We start from the raw sequence: 18623 nt of genomic DNA, 5'->3' as shown, positions 1-18623 counted from the left end.
TGGAAGGGAATTCCAGGAACAGTGCAATAATCTCCAGGTCAGGACATGGGAATGGTATGCCCATGCTTTTGTTGCTATTTTTTCCTCTAAATTAGGAGAAGTCACAAATTTGGAACGTCATTTTGAAAGTGTCTTGGGGAGTAGATGCCCTATATTGTGTAGATGCAGTGAGAGAGGACCAAATACACGGAAGGATTTCCTGCACAGATTCTTTTTATTGAACATTACACTCAGCAACAATTCTTACTCGCCTGATGCTGTTGGCTGATCATGAACTCACATGAAATCCAGCATGGGGTGTTGAGCACAGCACCCACATGAACTGAAATTCCTGACTGGAGCCAAGTCACTGGTCACTGAAACTTGAAATGAGAAACTGAACAGAACCTGCCTCAGGCACAAACACTTCAAACATAATACAGCACAAACACAGAGCAAAACAGGAACACAAAATGCAGCAGACTCCAGAGGAAGAGGCTGGGTAATGGTGAAGGGGTGGAAGATCAGTGACATTTTCTGCCGAAGTTAGACAGCAAACACATATGAAACTTCCAAATATTTAACAGCCGGATTGAGAGACTGTTGCGGTCGTTCCTGAAGCTGTTCCTTGTTGCACTGTGCAGGAGTACACCTTCCCACTGCTCCAATCACTGCCAGGGACGGTCAGGTAGCTGCTGAGACTGAAGCTGTTGTCCGGGTCACGGGACACCATGCTGGTTTGGACATCACTGCTCGTCGGACTCCCATCCACTGTCCAGCTGACCGCAGCAAAGCCCATGGACAGTTTACTGACCAGACAAACTAACGTGCCGGCTCCTTTCCTGGACATCTCCTCATCTGAAGGCCCAAGCAGTTTTACTGAAGGGTCAGGGAGTTGCTGAGCTGCAAGAGAAAAGACAATGTTTGCGTACAAAGTTAGCAAAGAATATAACATCATTTCAGTTTAATAAGAACAGGTTTGAGATGTTGCAGCTTCCAGAATTGGGCCTCAGAAGGTTATTGTGGGAGTTAGCATCCCTCTGCTAAGACTGTTGAGGTTTGTGACAATAGAAAGTACTAAATTTGGATGTCAAACCAATTGTCCTGTGGATTTGAGCATCATTCACTGTGGGGAATTCACTTCCAACTCAATGGCTGTACACAGGTCTGTGCTATGTTGGGTCATCCCAGGTAATGTATCAGGGACACTGCGGCTGATCTCAGTGATCCCTGACTCTGATCTTTGCTTTCAAAGTTCAAAATCTGTTTTCTGTAGAACATCACTGGACCTGAAAATCTAACTCTGCTTTCTTTCTACGGATGCTGCCAAATCTGCTGAGTTTTCCAGCAATTCCTGTTCTTCCCGAAAACCTATTGTGATGAGCTGTGACACTGAGCTTCATGGATTTGAGGGGAACAAACAAAGTCAGCGTAAAGGAGAACCACACCTGGGAATTACAGCTCTGACCTATCCGACCATATTCCTGTTAACCTACTCCCCATTCCTACATCACCGTGCCTCTTCAATGCCAACCTCTGGCATTTGGGAATAAAATTATCTCAAACTCTCCACAGCTTTGACTGAAAGCTCCATGTGTGTGGTCCTGATCTCTACAGACTAATGAGCAACATGACATGGAATGGTCTGTGAGGATACTCCAATTAGCCCATTCAAGGTGAGAAGAACAAAAGAACTTCTTGCTTGATCTTCAATGATCCTTTCCCCAGCCTCAACATCACCTTTATTTCCCTCAGATTCCTCCAAATGAGGAAAGGCTGATGGCAGTGTACACAATGCAGCAACATCAACTCCTGGCACAGGTTCAATGTCAGCATGATGTTCAGCAGCAGCTCACAATGAGCGAGTGGTAAAGGCTAGGGTCTGGGGTATCAGTACTGAAACTCAACAAAAACCCAGCTAGCCCTTTTACTGCACGCTCACTCCTGCCACAGTCCGGCTACAGAGTGACGGCTACACCATCTCAGTGAATTCATCTCAGAACCTAAGCTCCAGCCTCAGAACGTGCAAAACCTAAATCAAAGCAACAAGTCTCCAAGGAGCAATGAGAGCAAACGATGACAATGAAGGAAAGGGAGTGGAGGGAGAGTTCCAGCACGTATTGGGAGAATGTGAGGAGGTGAACACCAACGGCTTGACAAATCACCTATGAAGAAAAAATGGTTTGTGAAATGCCTTAAATTCTATCAATTTGGCCTTTAATGTAATACTTCATTAGGTGCTGAAGTAACATTTTATTTGATAAATCTGTATGTCCTGGGGACAGTTTACTACTATATTAAAAAAGGAGCCACATTAAAGCAAGAGATTGTGATGAGAGAGGTGGGGCTTCCTTGCTCAAGGAGAAGGGGAGACACAACAGAAGCATCGTTATGGTCATCGTCAGATTCCTCAGAGATTGAGGTGAGAAGAATGAAATAGAGCTCCCAGAGTGAGTGAGAGGAGACAGTGCTCTAAGAAAGTTAGGAATTTCAGTCGGCTTACAGCAAACATTGGTTTGCTCATCTGCCCCAGAAATGGAAAGGAGAAAAGCTGAGGATGGATTAGAGATGTAAAGTCTGAAGGCAAGGAGGGGGGGGGGGAAAAAAACAAGTGTTGAAGCAGGAAGTGGTAGAGATTGAAATGAAGTCAGCCAGGTGAACCTCAGAGCACGAGTTCCCTTATTGAGGCTGTTAATCCGGTCTAATCAGAGGGAGTCCTGCCTGACAGATACAAACAGGAGTGTCAGAGGTTCTGTTCACTCGGAGCTGGTGCGGAGGAAGCCGGATCAGCATCTTGCACTATGCAGCTGTAAATAAAGGCTGAGGTGATACAGGCCTCTGTGAAGTTATTTCAATGGCGATAAGACTGGGACTAATGATGTAACCATGCAAAGGTGCCTGCTAGCTGAAGCCCAACTGGACTTCGAACAGGCACAACAACTGGCTGTGTCATTAGAAAATGTGACAAGTGGAGTGTAAGAGTTAGAGGGTATGCCGATGGAAATGGACCCCTTTCCTGGGCAGACTGAGCCTGCAGCATCGCCTCACTCAGGACATATCCTGAACCGGAGGACTCTAGGTCAAACCACAGCAAAACCCTAAAACAAAGCCAAGCCTCAGCCAAACAGATCAACATTTTCCAGGATCGGGGCTGGCAAGCCATTGTAGATGCTGCCGGTGTGCAGGACCGAGACAGCAACAGAGACACACTAGGCCTGAAGTGAGTTAAAGAACCTGTAGGCTGGTGTCCAGGACAGTGTACACCCTAGAACGCCCATTTGCATTGGTCTTGAAACAGTTAAATTGTGGAGCAACATCAAAATCACACAATCAAAATAAATGTCTGGTTGAATGGTCACCTGGTTCTAATGGAGGTTGATACCAACGTGGCTGTATCAGTGATTGCAGAACCAGTCTAGAACAAACTTCATTCTGGACCCCAACCCTTAACTTTGCATATGGCCTCGGCTAGACTGAGAACCTATACCGGGGAAAAATCAAACCCATACAGTTTATGGACTGGTCTGCACCAGTCACAAGTCCCAAAGCAGAAGAATGCCCAATTGTGTGCACTTCCTGGACTGCGGCTAATGTAGAACACAAATACACCCAGACAAAGAAAGAAAGTGAACAGTTATCTTTCCTGAGGGGAAGTTGCACCAATACCTTTGCTCATGTAAAGTTGTCATAGAAACTGACCACCAACCCCAGGTAGGGCTACTCAAAGAGGAGAACGCAGTGCCACCCAGGTTGAATTCAGCATTGGGCTCTCAGGCGAAGTGCACACAGTTACAACTGGGAACACTGTCCGGGAAGCCAAGTAGAAAATGCGGATGCATTGAGCTGCCTCCCGCCAGCAGATACACCAATGGTAGTGAGGCCACTGGAAGAGTCCGTTCTGGGTTTAAACTTTCCGGAGTCCCTTCCGGCCACCGCTACAAATATCGGAATGTGGACACAAAAAGATTCCGTCCTGGCAAAACTATAACAGCTGGCGCCGATGGGGGAAACATCAAAAGGGCCATCACAGCCTGAACCGAATACTTTCCTGGACTCAGTGAGACCAGATCACTGTAGGGGATGGCATTTTATTATGGGGAGTGGAAGGGAGTGTCCCACACAAAGGACTCTCTCAGTTCCTGGCTCAACTCCACCAGGATCATCCAGGGGAGTCCAAGATGAAGATGTTGATAGAGGTCATGTCAGGTGGCCAGGATTGGATGCGGGCATAGCCACGTTGGTGGGTCAGTGTGCAGAGTGCCAACAGGGATAAAAATTACCATCAGCAGCAGCAAACATCTTTTGTAATACAGACTCCCGGAAGTCTTGGTCACAGACAAGTCTTGGACACCAGGTCAGCTGCTTACCATCCATTGTCCCATGGGCTGGTGGAGAGCCAGACCAAACTGAAGGCAAACTTTAAAGAAACACAGTTTCCCCTTTCACTCATTACCAAACTATCCCAGCTTCTATTCGATTATCTGACCACCCTATGGGCAGCACGGTGGCACACTGGTTAGCACTGTTGCCTCACAGCGCCAGAGACCCGGGTTCAATTCCCGACTCAGGCAACTGACTGTGTCGAGTTTGCACGTTCTCCCCGTGTCTGCGTGGATTTCCTCCGGGTGCTCCGGTTTCTTCCCACAGTCCAAAGATGTGCGGGTCAGGTGAATTGGCCATGCTAAATTGCCCATAGTGTAAGGTAAGGGGTAAAAGTAGGGGAATGGGTGGGTTGCGCTTCGGCGGGTCGGTGTGGACTTGTTGGGCCGAAGGGCCTGTTTCCACACTAAGTAATCTAATCTAATATATAGCTTCTGGCAGCTACAGGAATAGCTCCAACAGAGTTGCTATCGGGGAGAAGACTCCACATCAGGTTAAAGCTTATCCTCCCGGACCTGGGGAAGGGGGAGCAGGAAAGTGAAACAGCATCAGGAACATCAACACTGGACACAAGACTATGCCAGGCGAGAGAGACAGTTTACAACAGAAGTCAATGTTTGGCGTCGATATCATGGAAGTGGACCTGCATGAGTAAGAGGCATGGCTGATGAGAGGTCAGGTCCTGTCATGTACAAAGTTCAAGTCAGTGAGCTGGTCCTGAACAAGCATGTGGACCAGATGAAAGCTGCAAACTCACAAACGTGACAGGGTCAAATACCTGGTCCCCAAGATCAGCCGGAAAGGCTACAGGAACCCATAGCTTCACCCCCACCCACTCCGACCCGCCATCTGTCAGAGTCAGAGACAGACATGGTGGATGTTGCAGCCTCAGCACCGTAACCACCTGAAGAAAAGGAGCAATTTCTTCCAACACGCTCCGGGTGCGAGGATCTTGTTGTGTATCCGAGGCTGAGTCGGAGTAACCGGACCTGGTGGGTAAACCCCCACTACAGACGATATGAGAAAACGAACAGGCCTCTGTCCCCGGACAGAGAGGGGGATGGATGTAATGATTGTGATGGGGTTAACTAGATGGCCCTCATAGAATAGGAGTTTCCTTATCGATGCTGTTGTTAATCTGGTCCAATCAGGGGACACTGGGTGATGGGTATAAATAGGAGTGTCTACAAATGTCATTATTACTGTCTTGGCATGTTTGAAACTGGGATTTGAAGTTCTTCACTTCCCTGTAAACTGGTTGAACAGTCAGGTTTGGGACCTGACTTTGCTGCTCCTCTCCCTTGTAAAATTGCTGTTTCTTTGTATACAGCTGTTAATGTTAATTATTTCATAAACTGAATTGTTTAATAAAAAAAAATGTTTAAAAAGGCATGTTAAGACATCCTGGTCACTCAGAGCTGGTTCTGAGGGATCTGGATCAGTGTCAAGGACTCTCCATGTGTAAATGGACTGTGACGAGGATGGGAAAAAGATAAACATAAAATAAATAACATTTTGAAATAGGAGTGCCAGCCCCACCCTCCCACTTCATTTTGAATTCCCTAGATCAGCATTTTCCCCTATTGGGCTTTGCTTGTCACTGGTTCCCTGGCCACTTGGGTGCCTTTTCCTGGTGGAGGAGAGATTGAATACGATTATTTGCACAGTGGGGTCTTCACTGAGTTCCTGCATTTACACAACATGGAGGCTATGGAGAAATAAATAAGCGCGACTACTGTGTTGGTATAGTGGGGTTGGAGGGGGGGGGGGGGATCCAAACCCAAATACATAAATAACCAAAACAACCAACCAGGAGTGTCAGAGGTTCTGTTCACGATTAGCTGGCTCTGAGGAGACTGAATCAGTGTCATGTACTTTGCATGTGTATATACAGGATGACTTGGTGACAGGATACTGGCCTCTGTCAGGTTATTTCAGAAGTAAAGATAACAACAGGTTCCAGTTCAGTGCATAAATAAAAAAGCACAGACAAAGTTATCAATAGGCATTAATAATTGAGAGAGAGGACCAGAGCACAGAAATACTGACTCAGGAACTACACTGGCATTTTACTGAGTACTGCATTAGCAATGCTTGGTTTCTAAGAATGATTGCTTCTGATATTTGTCAAAATTAATAATGGGTTCTGTGTAGGCACATTGCTTTTTAGTTGAGTAGCAATGACAAAGCTTCAATTAATTAATTCACCATGAAATGTTTTGGGGCATGAAAAATTAAAAACATATCAATGAAGTTTCTTTCTTTCAATTGCACATTTTAAATAAAACCAACAGAACTAAATTTAACTCTGTTCCCAACATTGCACTTTCAAAGCCTTGAAAAAAAAATTAAACCACATTCTCAAAAATGTGCCACCACCAAATACATTAACTAATGTACAGCATGCTAAAAAGCAAAAAAGATTTGGTCAAATCAAAGCACTTATGAACAAAAACACTATTATGTACAAAACTATGAACTAACAGCCAATGTCAGAAACAGCACAAACTCAGACAGGCAGCACCAAGAGTGATTGCTCTGCTTCTGCTGCTAGACTCTGGAGAAACAACCAACATTTTCACTCAGGTTAAGAAACAGGCATGAGGAAATAATTAAATTTCAATCAAGTGCCTAAATTCACACAGTTAGTATCCACAGAGGGAATTCTCAGCCACTTACCTGCAACAAAGAGCTTGGTCCCTTGCCCAAACACATACACAGTGTGATGTTCTAGGGTTCAGTCCATACAGTTATCCAGGATCCTGGAATTGGAAAGAAAACACCTTCAGATACTCCAGTGCCAGCATTGATCATGTATTCCCAGTGTCCCAGTTGGTGTGGGACAGTAAGGAATAACCTCACAACAACATCCTCACACTGACATTAAAATGTCATCAACACTCGGTAATGGGCAGTGATTTCAGAAAGTTACCAATTATGAAAGAACGGGAAATGGAAAATATTATACCGAAGGACAACATTAAAGTTATTTATGAAATCTTAAATATTAGAGTATTTGATCCAATACAATGATATTAGGAGGACGTTATTTCCTGATATCAGTTTTTGTGTTACCTTCTGTCACTGTGAGACATTAGCACTGGCCGAGCTAAACCACTTTCCACAGTAATAGACGGCGGCATCATTCACACCCACGTTTTTGATGATTAACTGGTAAATGTTGTGGCCGTTGTTGACTGTCGATGTGAAACGGTCGCTGCTAAACCCAGACCCATAGGTAGGCGCACTGAGCGAGTGATAGTAATAGAGGATCCACTGAGGAGCTGATCCTGGTGTCTGCTTGTACCAGAACACGTAATAGCCATCATCCGTTCCAATGTTACAGTCCAGTGTGGCCGTGTTCCCCGGTTTCACAGTCAGTTGTGCAGGCTGAGTCAGAGTCTGACACTGTCCATCTGTAAAAGAGCAAGGATTAAACATCAGAAATGGACCCTTTTAAAGGTGACTGTAAAACCCCAACCTGCTGCTGTGGAAGGAGCAGTGTTTTACTTACAGCCCAGCCACACTGCCAGGGAACAGAGAAAGCACAAGATCCACATCATTTCTGTCAATGAGCTGCCTGCCTTCAGCGACTGTATCTGGGACAGACTGTGGCAGCAGGTTCCCATTGAAGCCAGTTATAGAGCCCTTCACAACAGGAAGGAAATCCGTGCAAATGAGAGCGATTCACACTGACCAACCAGAGCAAGGATCTGAAACCCGCCCATTCAGGCTCAGAGATTCAGGTTGATGCAGTGATGCCTCAGTCCGACTGGAAGAACTGTCACATTTTACACTGAAGCTCATTTATTGTCTGATATTTCCCTTTATGTTTACTGCATCTTCTGACCAGCCCTGGAGTTAAAATTGTTCTTCACACCTACTATGAAAAAATGTCTTTCTAGTGTAAATTATTTGTTGCTCTTGTTAATAGGTGAGATTCCCAACAGTGTGGAAACAGGCCTTTTGACCCAAGTCCACACCAATCCTCCAAAGTGTAAACCGCCCAGACCCATTTCCCTCTGACTATTCCACCTAACACTACAGGCAATTTAGCATGGCCAATTCACCTAACCTACACATCTTTATGGGCAGCACGGTGGCACAGTGGTTAGCACTCACAGCACCAGAGACCTGGGTTCAATTCCTGCCTCAGGTGACTGTGTGGAGTTTGCACATTCACCCCATGTCTGTGTGAGTTTGCTCCAGTTTCCTCCCACAATCCGAAATTGTGCAGGCTACACTAAATTGCCGAAGTGGTCTGTGTGGACTTGTTGGGCCGAAGGGCCTGTTTCCACACTGTAAGTAATCTAATCTTTGGACTGTGGGATGAAACTGGAACAGATCCACACAGACACAGGGAGAATGTGCAATTTCCACACACAGTCACCTGAGATTAGAATTGAACCCAAGTCCCTAGCACTGTGAGGCAGCAGTGCTAACCAACATGCCACCCTGAAGAGCTTTTAAAAATCTGCATATTGTCGATCTTTTTTATCACATAATGTGTATGTTCTAATGCCTTCCTGCAGGAAAATGGATCTGCAACGTGATACAGCGAACTTCTAAGCATAGGCCACTTGTTGAATGTCTGGTATACATATTTAATTTGCAAACCGACTTGAGGCATGATTGGAGGTAGAAAGTTTCCAACATCATTCCCAGCTCCAGCTATTTCAGACATTGTGGGTCTGGGCCCAGCAGGGTAGGGCAGGTGCCCAATTAGACTCTGTTAGGGTCTTGTTAACACTGAACTAATGGACATTGATGAGTCATTTCCAGCAAGTCTCCAACTTCCAGTTTGTGTAGGGGCCTGTTTGAATAAGGAAAGGCCCTCCTGCCTGCCTGGGTATTAGAGCAACTAAATGCTGCCCTGTGAAGGGGCTACACTCCATCCACCCATAATTCACGAGGACCCTGTCTCCAGGCCAGTTCAGAGGATCCCTCTGTGAGAATCCCAATGTGTGTGTGTTCCCAGCCTCCAAGAGAGGGATTGGAGCAGAGTGACATTCCCAACTCCTGTATCCCTCCCCAGGGGGAATATCCAGCCTGAGGTGTTGGTGAATCCCCTCAGTTAATGTTTGGATAATTTTGCTCTGTCACAGTTTGTGTGAACATGAAAGAGCTGAGCATGTGACTAGTTAATGATGCACCTACTTGCCACCTAACTATCAGACTCTAACCTGCTATTGACCACCAGGTGACCAGTTACACAATTAACAATATTGCCCAGAATGGTGAATATGATTGAGACAATAAGTATATCTGTTATTTCCATGGAACCCGAACATTGAGAATGAATGGAACCTCATGGGAACTTTGAAGGAGTTTGAGTGAAGCTGCTGAGCAGTCAGTTTCAGCCAATCAGCTTTCAGTATTTGAGGGTGGTTTGTGCCGTCCAATCCAGCTGCTCCGAGTGGGTGAAATGAACAAACACCTGGCCCCCAGCAGGAACTGGGGCCTGTTATTTTAAGCAGAGGGACTGTCCAGAACACAGTCAACCTCAATATAACATCATTTTACTGCAGCCGTACCCAAATCTCTCAGATTCCTTTCCACCCACTTAAGTAACAGAAACATCACTGTTTAAGGAGGCGAACCAGTTCTGTTCGGAATCTATGGCATGGTCAGCTTTGCATCAGCTTATTTAAAAACTCCATGTGAAGGGAAAGAAAGAATATACATGAATGTTACACTTTGATTTGTCACATTGTCAGTTTTGTCGAGTTTTCATTGTGTCTGTTCACGAGTCCGAGCAGCTTTCTTGTGCTATGGTTCAAACCTGCCTCATTAATGACTGACCACTCCTCTATGGTGCCCCTCCTGTCCAATAGTAGCTGGATTCTACCTCTCACTGTGGGAAGTTGCCACAGCACAGGTATCCTCATAACGAAGCAGCATCCCTGGTGCCATTACCATCGCTGTCTTGATGCATCTGTGAGTGAGTGACAGAGATTATCTTACTCTCCAAAAGGAGCCAGTCACATAGACGTTCAACAGCACTGTCACCTCCTGGGGGACTGTGATAGGATGCCTTCAGGTTGGAGGTGCCAATCCAGAGGCTGGCATAGTTCTGTCCTGGTGACCTGGGAAATCGTAACCTGCACCAATACTGAGCCTCACTCATCAGGATGAAAGCCCCTGGCTCCCCTGTATCTTAGACACCGCCTGAGGAAACCCATTGCTTGTGACAGCTTCAGGTGCTGTATACAAGTATTTTACAGAATACTTCCAGACTGGATGGGCAGAGAATGGGTTCTGTGCCATTTTGCTTCATGCCATCAACTGTGTTCTTTATAGCACACAGGTGTCTCTTTTAAGATCAGCTGTGATCACTGTTGACCTGCAGTTTGCAAGGATCAGTAACATGGTGGTCATTGCATGAAGCCAGTATTTGCACCCAACACACATGTACACTGCGTGTATTTCACATTGTATGATGTGAGGCAAATGATGTGAACCTGTACTCTACACCTCACTCAGAAATGGAGTCCTCCTTTTACCCATTGAACTGCCTCAGACTTCACCCACACGGATGTGATCCCAGCCATTTATCATTCACACGAATTGACAGATATGGAAGGGAAAGCAGGTCAGACTGGACACCATGATATCAGGCTCCGATGGAACACAGGTCCAACCAACTCATGAACTCACTTGTCCCTTTACCTGCTCTCCCTGGACAGCCTGTTGTTACTAAATCCCTACACTTTGACAGCCATCACATCAAATAGTGTGCCCCCCAAGCCCAGACACGACAGTTCAGTGATGTCCACTATCGAGCTGCACTGTAGAGGCCACAGTGGTGATGACTGTCTATAACTCCCCTGCCCGTAGTATCCCATTCCCCCACGAGCACAACTGGCTCTGCCATTACATTTTCAAGTGTCGCCCCAATCCCCTTCGCCATCTTTGTATTCTCCGTAAACCAGGCTGCCGCTGACTCTCCCCACCATTGAGTCCCTCCACCTCCCAGTCACAGCAGTGCTCCTGGTTCCACTCCAACCCCCTTGATATGCATTTTATTGACCCCAGGACTGACCCCATCCCTTTGTCCCTGCGTACACAGTGTGTTTGCTGCAGCATTGCCCTGGCAGCTGCCTGTACACTCTGAAGTGCGGAACTGTTGGTGGATCAGAGATGTGCCATGATGATGAGGAGAGGCTGGCAGGTGTTGATGCCACATCTATGGATGTGGGGGGCATGTGGCCAGTGCCCCTGGAGCATGCCCTGAGGTGTTGGTGCTGGGTGTCCAACATGGAGGTCTGGGGGAGCAAACACCAAGAAGCGAACTGGAGTGGCCAGTGTTTCAGAATGCCCTGAATATGAGATACAAGAAAATTTGTTGTATTTTCAGGTTGTTTTTCTACCTTTGTTCTGAAATGATCCCAGAACAGACACTGAGATTCCACTGTCCACTTTGAACTATGTCTGAGAAAATATTCTTAACCCCTTCACTCTGTTTATCTCTTCCAATACATCTTAATTCAATTCATTATTCTTCACCCTCTTCCACTGTCCCTTTGTGATCTCCTGTGTAATAGTTTGTCAAAGGCTTTCTGGATGTCCCTGTATTCCAGTTCCATGCAATGTCACCACCTCTCACCACATTTCATTCTGGAATCTGAGTTATACACATTTTGTTACAAACTGTTTGTGTGTAGTGCTGGGATTTAAAACAACAGCTCATAAAACAGAACAATTGGAAGAACAGTGAGTGATAAACTGTGAGAAACAAAACTCACATATTAATAAATTTCAGTCCAAGTCAAATTCTGAAGCAGCGAATTTTATTGATACATACTTGCAAGAATGGATGCCTAACGAGTAAGCTCCCCGATCTGAGGGTTACATTCTGATTTATGCTGTTCAGCTGCGTCTCTCGGTCCTCTCCTTTCACCCCATTCGTTACTTTTGCTGTAGCACGTCGCCTATCACAAGCTCTACTTCACTTCACCTTTGTCTAGCTTCTCTCTGCCTCTGTTTACTTCTCCCATTACTCTAAGCCTGTCGCCCCTTACTTTTATTTATCTCATTCCTTATATGTGACTATCCTGGCAAACTAAATTCCATCCGTTGGCCATGTCCCTCCTGTGACTGGCACACTATTCTCCTGGGCCTGGTACATCCTGCTACACGGTTGCTCTGCCTTATTAGTCATAGATAATTCTACCTGTTTTCACTTCTCATTGTTTAGTATTGGTATGTACAGCTTAATTTTATAATGTAAGGTTTTGCAGAAGCAACACCTGTTCCCTTATTCTGCACAATTTTAACCCTATATGTCACAATCCCAAAATTTTCTTCTTGGCTACGAAGTGTTGTCTTCTGCATTTGTCTCATAAGTTGCTTTCCAGTTCGCTAGCATCATCCCTGAGACTTCATTTATCATGGCTAATTCCTTAAGGTCACCCATCCCCTCATTGTTCAAGAGGTTGAGTTCCTCTGCCTGATTACCTTTTAGGGGTGTTTGAGACAGACTTGGCAAAACAATCAGCCGCTGGGTTAACCCCTGTACACAAGGTATGATACAACAGCCAATTGCTGTCAGTACCCCTGCTACCACTATCAGGGAGGTGAGGATGGAGACTACCACGCCTTTCCACTTCCCAAACCATGATTCCAGCCATCCCGTGAGTGATGTGTCCACCCCTGAATTCTCAGCCAATTCTTCCGCCAAGGTGGTCAATCCTTGCAAGACATGAGAGATTGACCCATCAGGTGCTGTATTATTTGGAATAAAGGTACAACAGCTATCTCCTAACATCACGCATACACCCCCTTTTTCGGCTAGGATCATAACTAAGGCCAGTCTGTTTTCCCAGGCCATTCTGCTGGTTGCATCAAGTTGCTCGGAAATACCCTTGACTGCATCTCTAGTGTAATTGATGAATCTTTGCTGGTTATAAAAATATAGTTTATCCAATCCACATTCTTGTTGACCGTTACCCATCAAAATAGGACTGATTCCAAACCTGCTGCAATCTGGTTGACAGCCTTGAACTGATCGGGGAGCCCTCTAGGAACTCCTATGGAGTTGAGGTAAAGCTTATCATCAAAGGAAGTATCTAATAATGACCTTTTACTCCTCTCATTCTTTGTTACTACCACCTTCTCCTTCTCAAATACCAAGGTGAATGGGATTGCCAATTGTTACAATTGCACATATCCCTCTCCAGTCAGGAGGTAGGGTAGGTCGCAATATTCTGCCTCCACAGTACCACCAGAGATCCGCCCAGGGAACCCTGAGTGCTGAGTAGTTCCCTCCTTTGTCTGTTTCTGTGTCATTCTGAGTTTCTATACATAACCTCAGCTCCCCCAAGTCTCGAGACTGATTAGTACCCTGTTGGCTTATACACGATGTGTGATTCCCGACCCTGGTCAAAAATATGGGGGGAACTTTCAAATCTGTCTTCTCCAAAGAAGTGAACATTAGAGATAGGGATATACAATTCCTATCATTCCATGCAGCCTTATCCTGATACAGGGCTATCATGCATCCCATGCCCTTCCTGTTTCAGTTCCACCCGAGCAGAAAGGGGACTGTGGGCAACTGGTCTACTGGAGGCACATGTATAGCAATTGCTTTTATTCAGAGTTTTAACAGTGAACTTTACCTATTCAACCCAGGTATTTGTGTCCCCGTATCTAGTTTTTATTTCATTGGTCTGCTTCAAGTCCTTCACCTCTATAATTTTTACCACCTTTGGGTTGTTGGGAAGGGCAAAATGTTGTATCTTACTATCAAGTGGTTTAGCTCATTTTCCGTTTCCTATGACTATTCGGAAACAGCAGCCAGAAAAACACTTCCCAGTGACAGCTATTACTATCTTTAAATCATTACTAAGGAGTCGAAACCCATTTTTAATGGGGAAAGGACTCTTCAGAGGAGGTATTCCTAATGGTGAGATATATCGGGTGGCACTTTTTGTCAGAACAGTCTAGGGCTGGGCGAAAGGGGGCTTCTATGGATAGAGCCATGTGGCGGTTTTTGCAAACCATACCTTGTGTCCGGTAGGGTCTTAAGAAAGATTTCAGAGGAAATATACTCCCTTTGATACTTTACATCTGCGCATTTTACTAGGCTGCAAGCATTGACTTCAATTACTTGCGGATGTTCAGACTCAGGGATCGTTAATAACAAATATGGAGATGACATGATCATTTGACAAAATTCCAATACTAAGAAGGCTAATATGGTAACCCTAAGTGTCCCCAGCATCCTACAACAGTATTGAAGGACCGAGAGATTTAACATGCAATACAATATATAGATATCAAAAAGAAACTATCCCGCGTCCGCATAAAAATCAGTTACTTAAAGTCTTTTGAGTCTGAGTTTCGGTGGTTCTTCCGTCGATTCGGTGTCCAGACTTCTTTCTTAACCGGGGATTCCACCGGTCCTTTAGTCCTGGTGGAGTGAGTCCAGCCTTTTTCCACCATGCGTATCGCCATTTTGGTAGTCAAAAGAGCCTGGTACGGTCCCTCCCAATCTGGTTGCAATTTAGTTTCTGTCCATGACTTAATTAGGACCCAATCTCCAGGCCAGATGGGATGAATGGCGAATTCAAGGGGTGGAGTCTGTACCAGTAACCATTGTCTCCTGAGAAAAGACAAAGAGGAGGACATGCCCATTATATACTTCTTTAAGAACAGACCTTTAGTCTCCAGGGTTGCAGTTCCCCTTTCATTCCCACATAGGGAAGGCCAAACAATATCCCATAAGGGGACAGCCCCATATCTTTCGTTTGGGGCCGTTCGCACTTGCAAAAGGGCTTTGGTAAACACTTAGTCCAAGGGAGTCTGGTTTCTACTATTAATTTCGATAACTGCTTCTTGAGTGTCTGATTCATTCTCTCAACCTTTCCTGTTGAAGGTGGGTGCCAAGGGGTGTGGAACTCCCAGGAGATTCCTAACCCCTTCATTACTCCCTGGAGTACCCTGGAAGTAAAATGAGTTCCTGATCCAAATCTATACATTCCATTATCCCGTATCTGGGGATTAGTGTTCAAGTATTATCTTGGACACCCCACTTGCGGTGGCAGTGGCTAAAGGGTATGCCTCCACCTATCCAGATTGGTGATCAACCATTACCAGCATATACCTCAGTTTTCCCACTCGGGGTAATTCAGTATAATCTACCTGAATGCTCTGAAATGGTCTTAGCTCAGGTTCTCTCCCTCCTGTTTCCTCAATATGTTCTTGTTGATTTTCTTGCGTGTTATACATCCCTCACACATCTGTTTGGCTACTGTATAGATCCCTTTGCATCCATATTTCGTTAAGACCAAATCACACATTGCTTGCACTCCCCAGTGACTTCCCTGGTGTAAGACAGCCCTAATTTCTCGCATCATCATCTTATTTAGCATCTCCTGGCCATCAGGTAGCATCCAGCACCCCTTTACTGGAGCTCCTAGTTCTTCTACCTCTCTCTTCCTTAGTGCTAAATATCGGTCTCCCCCCAGGTTCCTGCACCATCGGTACCAAAATCTACATTGTAGCGGGCTGGGGGTTCAGAGCTGCCTCCTTAGTGACTTCATCCACCAATCTATTTCCCTTTGCTTCGGGATCATGTCCCTGCTGAAGTCCATTTATGTGGACTATTGCTATTTCCATTGGCAACAAAAGGGATTCCAATACTTATTTTACCAATTCCTCATGAGCCAGTTCTTTACCCAAGGTTTGTGAAGGTTTCTTTACCCCTACTGTTCATCAGTCCCCTCTCCTGCCATATCTTCCCAAATGTGTGTGCCATCCGAAGGCATTCTTAGAATCTGTGTATACAGTTCCTTCTTTGCCTTCCAAGATGTTAACGGCTCTTCCTTGTGCATAAAGTTTGCAAGTCTGCGCTGACCAATCATTGGGTAGTCTACTAGCCTTAATAACACTCCCCTCTATTCCATCCACTACTGCATATCTTTTACCTTCAATCACTCTGGAGGACCCATCACTGAACAGCCTGGCCCCTAATCTCCCAAATCTGGCCTTTCACTGTATTGATGAAGTTAGAATTGTTCCCTGACATGACAGCCTGACCCCACTGAGGTCAGACAGTGTATATCACTGACATCCAGGTTAACCTTTGGTGTGCGCACCAGATGGGAAACATCTGTCAGAATCTTCAGATGAATCTCAAAGATGTGATTTAAAGAACCTCAAAATGTTTGAAATTCTTTTCCTTTTTCAGCCAGGCCCACCTTATATAGTCACAGCTTCAGTACTGGAATTCTCTCAGCTATTAGGAAAGCTAGGAGCATGGAGAGATAAGCTAGGGGAGGGTGGAGGTGGGAAGAGAGTTGTCCGGACTTGTCCGACCTGCCTAGCTCCTTTTCCACCTATCCACTCCACCCTCTCCTCCCTGACCTATCACCTTCATCTCCTCCCCCACTCACCCATTGTACTCTATGCTACTCTCTCCCCACCCTCACCCTCCTCTAGCTTATCTCTCCATGCTTCAGGCTCACTGTCTTTATTCCTGATGAAGGGCTTTTGCCCGAAACGTCGATTTCGCTGCTCGTTGGATGCTGCCTGAACTACTGTGCTCTTCCAGCACCACTGATCCAGAATCTGGTTTCCAGCATCTGCAGTCATTGTTTTTACCCCATTAGGAAAGCTAGGAAGACTCTCGTGGGCTAATCCACCTCTTGACCACATTCACTATTCTTGAAGTTCTCAGAATCACACAGCGCAGAAAAGGCCCTTCAGCCCATCGAGCCTGCACCAACAATAACTACCACTAAACCTGCATTAATCCCAATTTCCCACACTTGTCCTATATCTTTAACTGTTATGATATTTCATGTGTTCATCCAAATATTTTGCTAGGTTGTAAGGTTTCCAGCTTCCATGACCTTCCCAGGCTGTTCATTCCAGCTTCCCATGACTCTCTGAGTAAATATGGTTTCTTTCTCAATTCTCCTCTGAAGTTCCTACATCTTACCTAAAAACTGTCATCCTTCAACCAAGGGGAACAACCACTCTCTATTCACCCTCATAATCTTAAGCACCTTAATCATGTCACCCCTCAGTCTTCTCTGCTCGAGCAAAACAATGTAAACCTTTCTAGTCTCTCCTTATAGTTTAATTTCTCATTCCAGGCAACATCCCAGTGAACCTCCACTACACCCTCTAGTGCTATTACATCCTTCCTGTAGTGAGGTGACCACAACTGCACACAGTATGCCAGCTGTGCCCTAACCAACGCTCTGTATAACTCCAACATTACTTCCTTGCTCTTATACTCTATGCCATAACTGATAGAAACAAGTGTACCCTGTGCCTTCTTAACTATCCTATTCACATGTTCTGCTAACAGCAGGGATCTATGAACATAAGAACATAAGAGCTAGCAGCGGAGGTGGGCCATCTGACCCTTCGAGCCTGCTCCACTATTCAATAAGATCATGGCTGATCTTTTCATGGACTCAGCTCCACATACACCCTATCTCACTATATCCACTAATTCCGTTATTGCTCAAAAAAAATCTTCCTTAGCTTTAAAGATGTTTACTGAAGTAGCATCAACTACCTCCCTGGGCAAGGAATTCCACAGATGTACAAACCTCTGGGTGAAGAAGTTCCTTCTCAATTCAGTCCTAAGTCTGCTCCCTCTAACCTTGAGGCTATGCCCTCTTGACCTAGTTTCACCTGCCAGTGGAAATATCCTCTCTACTTCTATCTTATCTATTCCCTTCATAATTTTATATGTTTCTATAAGATCCCCCCTCATTCTTCTGAATTCTAATGAATATAATCCCAGTCTACTCAGTCTCTCCTCATAAGCAAATCCCCTCAACTCCAGAACCAACCGAGTGAACCTCCTCTGCACCCCCTCCAGTGCCAGTACATCCTTTCTCAAGTAAGGAGACCAAAACTGCACACAGTACTCCAGGTGTGGCCCCACCAGCACCCTGTAGAGCTGCAATATAACCTCCCTGCTTTAAACTCAATCTCTTTAGCAATGAAGGACAAAATTCCATTTGCTTTCCTAATAACCTGTTGTACCTGCAAACCAACCTTCTGTGATTCATGCACAAGGACATCCAGGTCCCTCTGCATAGCAGCACGCTGCAACTTTTTAACCATTGAAGTCATAATCCTTTTTACTGTTAATCCTACCAAGATGGATGACTTCACATTTATTAACATATATTCACATTTATTCCATCTGCCAGGCCTTTGCCCACTCACTTAAACTATCTATATCCTTCCGCAAAGTTTCTCAGTACCCTGCACACTTTGCTCTGCCACTCATCTTAGTG

At 45.3% G+C, this 18623-nt stretch overlaps 1 protein-coding gene across 1 annotated transcript; it reads right to left on the bottom strand.

The window, feature by feature from the left end:
- Nucleotides 1–235: 235 nt before the first annotated feature.
- LOC132829029 (immunoglobulin lambda-1 light chain-like) lies at nt 236–7956 on the bottom strand. Its single transcript, XM_060846301.1, has 4 exons — nt 7874–7956; nt 7461–7775; nt 7039–7089; nt 236–882 (listed from the first exon to the last, which is right to left on the bottom strand). Exons 1-4 carry the CDS (start codon nt 7920–7922, stop codon nt 560–562), a joined length of 738 nt encoding a protein of 245 aa, XP_060702284.1. The 5' UTR covers nt 7923–7956; the 3' UTR covers nt 236–559.
- Between the last annotated feature and the right edge of the window lie 10667 nt (nt 7957–18623).

This window comes from Hemiscyllium ocellatum, chromosome 28, assembly GCF_020745735.1.
Source record: "Hemiscyllium ocellatum isolate sHemOce1 chromosome 28, sHemOce1.pat.X.cur, whole genome shotgun sequence".
Classification (NCBI taxonomy): domain Eukaryota; kingdom Metazoa; phylum Chordata; class Chondrichthyes; order Orectolobiformes; family Hemiscylliidae; genus Hemiscyllium; species Hemiscyllium ocellatum.
The sequence above is the reverse complement of the archived record's forward strand: the minus strand, read 5'-3'. Positions and strand labels throughout refer to the sequence as shown.